Raw genomic sequence first — 7016 nt, forward strand, 5'->3', positions numbered from 1 at the left:
GATTCCATCCTCACTGTCTCTCGGTCTCTTGTTGTCGTTCGGGGGTAGTTTGCACATGTAACATCAACAATCATCAACAATGTATTCATTCTCTCTCTTCTCTCTGTCTTTTAGGGATAGTGGTGGTGGTTTCAGAAGTGATTTCCAGGAAGACTTCAGGATCCAGAGGTGTAGTTGAGATGGGAAATTCCGAAAACAAGGCCACGCCACTCTCATGATGAGAGAATCTCAAACTTCATAAGATGACAAGATGACATGAGCGCTGTAGCCATGTTTTCCATTTGCAGTTGGTCCTACTTTCATTTAAAAGTGAATTCCCTTCGACACTTTTTCTTCCTCCCTCTAGCTTCTGCCGTTTTCAAAACCAAGCAAGTTGTAGCTTATCAAGCGTTTTTCCTTTTTGTTTTTTTAATTCTTTTTTCTTTTTCATGAATCTCACCCAGATTTCCAAGCTTGTATATATATATATATATGTGATGCCCACTCTCTCGAGGCAACCCCACCTCATTTTTCTTTCTCTTTTCCTCGTTCTCTTCATTAATTCCTCCTCTTTCTGCCTTTCCTACTTGTTATCTGCAGAAACTATTGTTCTTTTGTTTCATATCGAGAATCTCTCTCAAAAATGAAGGAAGAGATGAGTCTGTCGGTGAATGGTCAGTCTCAGGTCCCTCCAGGCTTCCGATTTCATCCAACAGAAGAGGAACTCTTGCACTACTACCTAAGGAAGAAGGTGGCCTACGAGAAGATCGACTTGGATGTAATTCGAGATGTGGATCTCAATAAGCTGGAACCATGGGATATACAAGGTCGTGCTTCTTCCCACCATAACCTTCTCTTTCCTTTCTATTTGCAAATTCTCTGCGATAGTGTATATATACAGAAACATGTTTAATTAGCAGTATCTCTCGGAACCATAAAAGCTCTCCGACTGTAAAATGTTGTACGCTTCAGACTGTAATGGTCTCATGTGCAACCTACATTTCTAGTTCAAATGTCAGATTTCCAGGCTTTGCCATACCAGTACTGTGAAACATGTTTCTGATGAACCGTAGCTAGAAGTCTTCTTCGTCTTCTTATTGTTTGTATGCATATAGACATTTCTATATTATCTATTCTTCAGGCCCATGGTTGTACATTGTCATGACTTTGTTTATCTGTGAATGGTGGTGGCGGTGGCGGTGGCGGTCGCCGTGGTTTTGACTTTATATGTTGTACATGCAGAAAAATGCAAAATAGGATCCGCCCCTCAAAATGATTGGTACTTCTTCAGTCACAACCACAAAAAATACCCAACAGGGATGCGAACCAACCGTGCCACTGCGGCCGGGTTCTGGAAGGCCACCGGCCGTGATAAGGTCATTTACAGCAACTCCAAGCGAATTGGTTTGAGGAAGACACTGGTGTTCTACATAGGCCGAGCCCCACATGGGCAGAAGTCTCATTGGATCATGCATGAATACAGACTCCATGACCACACCATTATTGATTCGAACGTCGTAAGTCATCCTCTCTCTCTCTCCATCTTGTCTGACTATCAGTGTACAACCCAGGTATCTGGTCCGACGGGAGAGACCACGCAGGAAGAGGGATGGGTGGTTTGCCGTGTTTTCAAGCAGAAAAACCATCAAAAAAGTCTAGGTAGCCCCAAAAAGCGATCAAATGATGTAAATACGAGTACTTGCACGTCGAATTCGAGTATGGAAGGATCCATGGACCAGATGAGAAGGACTGGCCAACAAGAAAGCGAAACAGACAAAGATGTCAATGTCAGTGTTAATGCTACCACCAATGACACAAGATTTTTCTGGTCGAATGAGATGGCCATCAATAATGGGCTCCCACAAGAATTGACGCAGCAGCTTCAAGCACTAGAGTCCCCACTTCTCTCGCCACTTGGAAAAGAAAACATAGAAGAGTTGGATCGGATTCAACCTTCTATAGCTAGCTCCCAAGCTTGTTACCAACCCACCATCGATATAGAAGCTCTGAAGGTGGCCAAACCCAAAGACACTGAGCCATCTGTCAACCAAAGCAGCAGCACCATAAACTCCTTTCTCAATACCAAACCGGGGTTCAGCCAATGGACTGCAGTGGACCGGCTGGTGGCATCCCATCTTAATGGCCCAGCAGAAACTTGCAAACAGCTTGCTTGCTTCAGTGTGGCCTTCTGTTCAGCTGATCATGAATTTCAACTACCACAGCTATGTGATTTTAATAGATCAACACATTATGCCAATGAGGACTCTAATAGTGCTGATGAGGTCCATCTATGGAGCTTCACTTGATCTTATATGATCTACTACTTTGCCCTTTTGAGTAACAGAAATTGCCGAGAAATCTTAGTATGTATTGTATATGAGTCCCTAACCAAAAACAGAGAATTCCAGATTCTAAGATATATGGGGTAATAACATGCTCAAGTTGTCAACCATTTATTATCTTTAATTACTTAATCAATATGTATCAATCCATTCTACCTTTGTTGTGGAGGAATATAATAAGTTTTGGGTGTTCTTTTTCTTTTTCCTTTTTTTTTTTTTATTTTTTTCTGATGATGAAAGTTTTGGGTGTTATAATCTAGTTCTACCAATAATTGTAATATTGCCCTATTCTTGCATAGATGGAAAACCTGGATTTTTTTCACCCGAATATATATACATATATGGGTCCAACATAAAAAAATGTAACCTATTTGTATAGAAAAATAATAATATATGTAAAAAACAATAAGATATTAAGGAAAACCTTCCATGTATTTTGACCTCAAGAAGTCTCCTGACTCCATTAATTATCTTGATGGAAAAAGCTGCTGTAAAGGTTTTAAAATTTTAAATTTTTATATTTTGGCAGAAGATTATTATTGAGCTATCCCAAAAGCCCCAAAAAGGTGGTTCACTTTATTTAAATACTTTTCATCCTTCATTACTTTAATCAAGTGAACAACAAAGGCCAAGTTGGGTTTGAAGTTTAACAGTTTAACCTCCTCTATTACTAAAAGTGCCATATTTATATCTGCGTTTGAATGTGGTGTAAAGGTAAAATTATATTGATGGAGTTGTACATCAATCGATTTAAAGTTATTGATCGTTGTAAATGGATATTGATACATTTTTATCGAAGTTATATTTATATCGATTATTGATCTAAAACTCGATGTGAGTAGAGTTTTACATTAATTCAATGTGTTACTACACTCTATCTAAACGCCAACAATATTGGACCAAAGTGTTTAATTATACTGGTTCATATTTACAATGCAAACAAATGCAGCCTAAGAGAGAACTGTGGTGTTCATTGTGCAAATTCAATAACATTTAGGGAATAATTATAATTTCATCATCTCCCCCTATTGGATAATTTATGAAGGAGATTTGCACTTACATATTTATTTGACAGATGGAGGTAGGGATGCAAAAGGATTGGATTGGATTCGATTCAGGGTATATTTGAATTCTGATCTGACATTGTTCATGTCGGATCTAATCAAATCTGATACGACTTGATTTGAATTTGAATCCTATTGGTAAGTCAAATCTTCAGATCTGATCCGATCCTACTTGTTTTCTTTGGAAATTAATGAATTATTAAAATAAATATAAAATATACTAAATTAAATAAAGTAAAAAATAAAAATACAAGTATTTCCATCGTATATATACATGCTTTTTATAAAAAAATAAATAATATAACAAATTTTATAAAAATATAATATAAAAAATATATTTATTAATAAATAAATAACATATATATGTATGAATATAATATATCGGATTGGATCTTCTCGGATTGGATGGGGGTGATCTAAATTCAATCCAATTTCTGATAGGATCCTATTATGATCCAAAAATCCAAACAGGGGTGATCTGAATTCAACTAAATAGGATTGGATCTCAGATCGGGTTGGATCATGATCCGATCCATTTGCACCCCTAGATGAAGGGTGTTTTTTGCAATGTCAAAGTATAGGGGAGGTTTAAGTAATGTTCCCTTGAAAAAAAATTTAAAGTTTCCAATAACTTGAAACCCATATCATCAAAAAATCAAGAACAAAATGACTTGGCAAATTTGATATATTTGTTCATATTCGAAAGGATAAGGTATCACAAAACTCTTGGCTCATTTTAAACCCTTCTAGTTAAACCATAACTCTTCACTAGCTAAGAGGATGTTCTGTCACGTGAGCATCAATTGTGTGATTCATATAAATATATAAAGTAGATGTATTTTCACTATCTACTTTTGATTGTATGGTCATCATCAAATAGAGACATCATGGCTGGAGCCATATTGGTGTGTGAGTATACCATATACATCACCAAACTTTATTTTTTAGTTGAGACAGATTAAAAGGTTGTATTCAAAAGAAGGCCATTTTGCTGGTTCCAGAACATTTATTTTTTGGTATTGAATCACTTGTCTTTGCTCTGGTTTCGGAAGTGTTTGTGAAGCAAATGAAACACCAACACAACCATGAATCAGACACCCCCTATGTTGATTTAATTTTTTATAGGGTCCGGCTATGATATGGAAAAGATATGATATCTGAAAATTTTTTGACCAATCAAATAGTATCATAAATATGGTAGCCAATCAGGTGTTATTTATCAAAATTCATGGGTGGGTTTTGATTGATCAAAACTCTTTCGATATGATATCTTAATTTCCTGCATCATAGATTTTGCCTTTATATATATATATATATATATATATATATATATATATATATATATTGTTTTATTTTTTTATTTGATGACTTGGTGAATCACCCTAGTCTAGACCTAGTTTCTCAACAACTTTGGTCCAACATTTTCTTAAAGGGTTTCGAGAGAAATCTTTCAGTACTCTCGAAATCTTAGCCATGTAGCCAACGTATTCTATTGCCTAACAAAGCTCAATTCAAGGTATCCATCCTCTTCCAAGAACGACATGGATGAAACGTGGATGAAGTCCCACTTGAGGTTTGGCCTTGCAAGTTGCAAGGAGCTTTTTCCCACAGGTTAGACCGTTTGATTTGACAAATGACAGCCTTTCAAATAGATAACTACTTACATGAGAGACAATCTGCTCCAAACAAAGCATGTACAATGGGCAACGAAACCCATTCAGGAATAAACACACCAGAAATATGTACAGTTACATATGTATAAGCAACTGATGGTATTTCCTAAACCCATTGTAGAGTTCACATCTCCGCCCCACAACATCCTACAGCACATGCCCGCCGTGTATTGGGAACATCTTCCAATGATAGCACTAGTTCCGATGATGATATCATCCAGCGATGTTCTCAATACATAGCGGGAATGTACTGTGAGGTGGCCTCTTGTGGAGAGGAAATGTGATCAACAGATTTTTTACTCACTTTCTCTACCCATGCCCTACCAACAGTACATGAAAGATGACGATGTGTGACGGATAGAGTGTGGGTAGAGAATAGTGGGCAGGAAATTCAGTTTAATAATACAGAGGTTCTCTCTCTATCAATTATATATAAATGCATAAAATAGGTTTTAATCATAGATGTGTGGAATGGGGATCTCAGTAAAATATAAAGAAAAATGAATCAAATACATAAAGAAATCTGATGTGACAAAAAGAAGGGCAGGGGAGACTTACCCATCTCTCCCCCCTTTTCATCGCTGGCTTTCTTCCAATTATGTTTCTTCTAGACCTCAAGAAATAAAAGTGAATAACACCTAACCAATCGTTAGAGTCCCGGTCCATGTCTGTAACCAATGTTTGAATTGTGAAACAACGTTGATGTAATATGCAAAGAGAAATATTTTTCACGTGTGCCATTGCAGTTATATATTAATTAGAATATTATTCAAAATTCACGAAAGGTAACCAAGTAGGGCTTCAAATACGGTATCTGCTTGTCCGAACCCAAATCCACTATTAAAGGTGTGATTCCATTTTGACCCATTTATAATGGGATCAAATATGGATATCCATATGTAAATCCTCCTTTTATGAATTACGATATCAAAGATGTTTTTAGTTCATTTTCTTATTGAAATATAATTCTATTTTGGTCATTTTTCAATTTATTAATGGTATCTGATATCCAAATCCAATTAGAATTCGTGAATCATTGAATATTGTTATACATTACCTACATGCATATAGAACTTACTTACAAGAGATGGAAATTACTTATAACCCTTTACCCACCTAGGAGAGTCTTGCTTAATGGGAACCAAAATCCTTGGTCCCCATATAAATCTGAAAAAAGAACATGAGAGTCTTGGTTAATGGGAACTAAAATCCCATTGACCAACTTTGCCCCTCACAAAATCCGAAAAAAGAATGCCCCCCTACAAACAATGAAGGTTTTTGTGATTTCTTGCCAGTAGGTGGGTATAAGGTCTCAATGGAAAGAAACACCCTTTACTCCATATTAGGGGTGGATTCGAGCCGAGTTGAGTCGAATAGCTAGCTATTCGAGTTCAGCTTGCTAAGGTAGTACAAGGCTTGAGCTCGAGCTTGACTTGAAAGAAATGCTTTGTAAAAATTAAAAAAAAAATTATATATAAATTTTTTTATTTGATATTTAAAAAATTAAAAATTATAATAATTAGTTATATTATATATATAAATATTATATATATTATTTTCTATAATTTTATATATTATTATTATTATTAAGCTCAAACTCAGTTCAAAATTCGATTGAACTAAGCCAAGCCGAGCTGAACTTTTCATGGGACGAACTCAATTAGCTCGTGAAAAACTCGGATCATGGCCACCCCTATGTATATGCAGCAGGGTACAAGTCTCAAGTATCTACCATGATGGAATTGAATTTTTTATGGAAAACTGAGAGCCAAGTACCAGCGGTTGAGCATGTCTAATAATGGAAAGACAAGATAAGCAAACGTTAGTTGCTAGTTTTCTTTCGAACCAGAAGAAAGAGAAAATATCATAATTTTTTTGAGACGAGCTTCTGAATGATTCATTTCATCACCAGTCCACCAATTAATTAATCAGCATGTGTAAATAATTGAAGAAATGAG

The 7016-nt window shown here is 36.0% G+C and overlaps 1 protein-coding gene across 1 annotated transcript; it reads left to right on the forward strand.

Annotated features, from left to right (window-relative positions):
• The first annotated feature begins 490 nt into the window (after window positions 1-490).
• On the forward strand, window positions 491-2526 carry LOC148844257 (NAC domain-containing protein 43-like). The gene is made up of 2 exons (XM_088959269.1): window positions 491-806; window positions 1222-2526. Exons 1-2 carry the CDS (start codon window positions 623-625, stop codon window positions 2283-2285), a joined length of 1248 nt encoding a protein of 415 aa, XP_088815395.1. The 5' UTR covers window positions 491-622; the 3' UTR covers window positions 2286-2526.
• The last annotated feature ends 4490 nt before the right edge of the window (window positions 2527-7016 follow it).

Source organism: Nelumbo lutea, chromosome 8, assembly GCF_056320005.1.
Source record: "Nelumbo lutea isolate HS-2025 chromosome 8, American lotus-T2T, whole genome shotgun sequence".
Taxonomy (NCBI): domain Eukaryota; kingdom Viridiplantae; phylum Streptophyta; class Magnoliopsida; order Proteales; family Nelumbonaceae; genus Nelumbo; species Nelumbo lutea.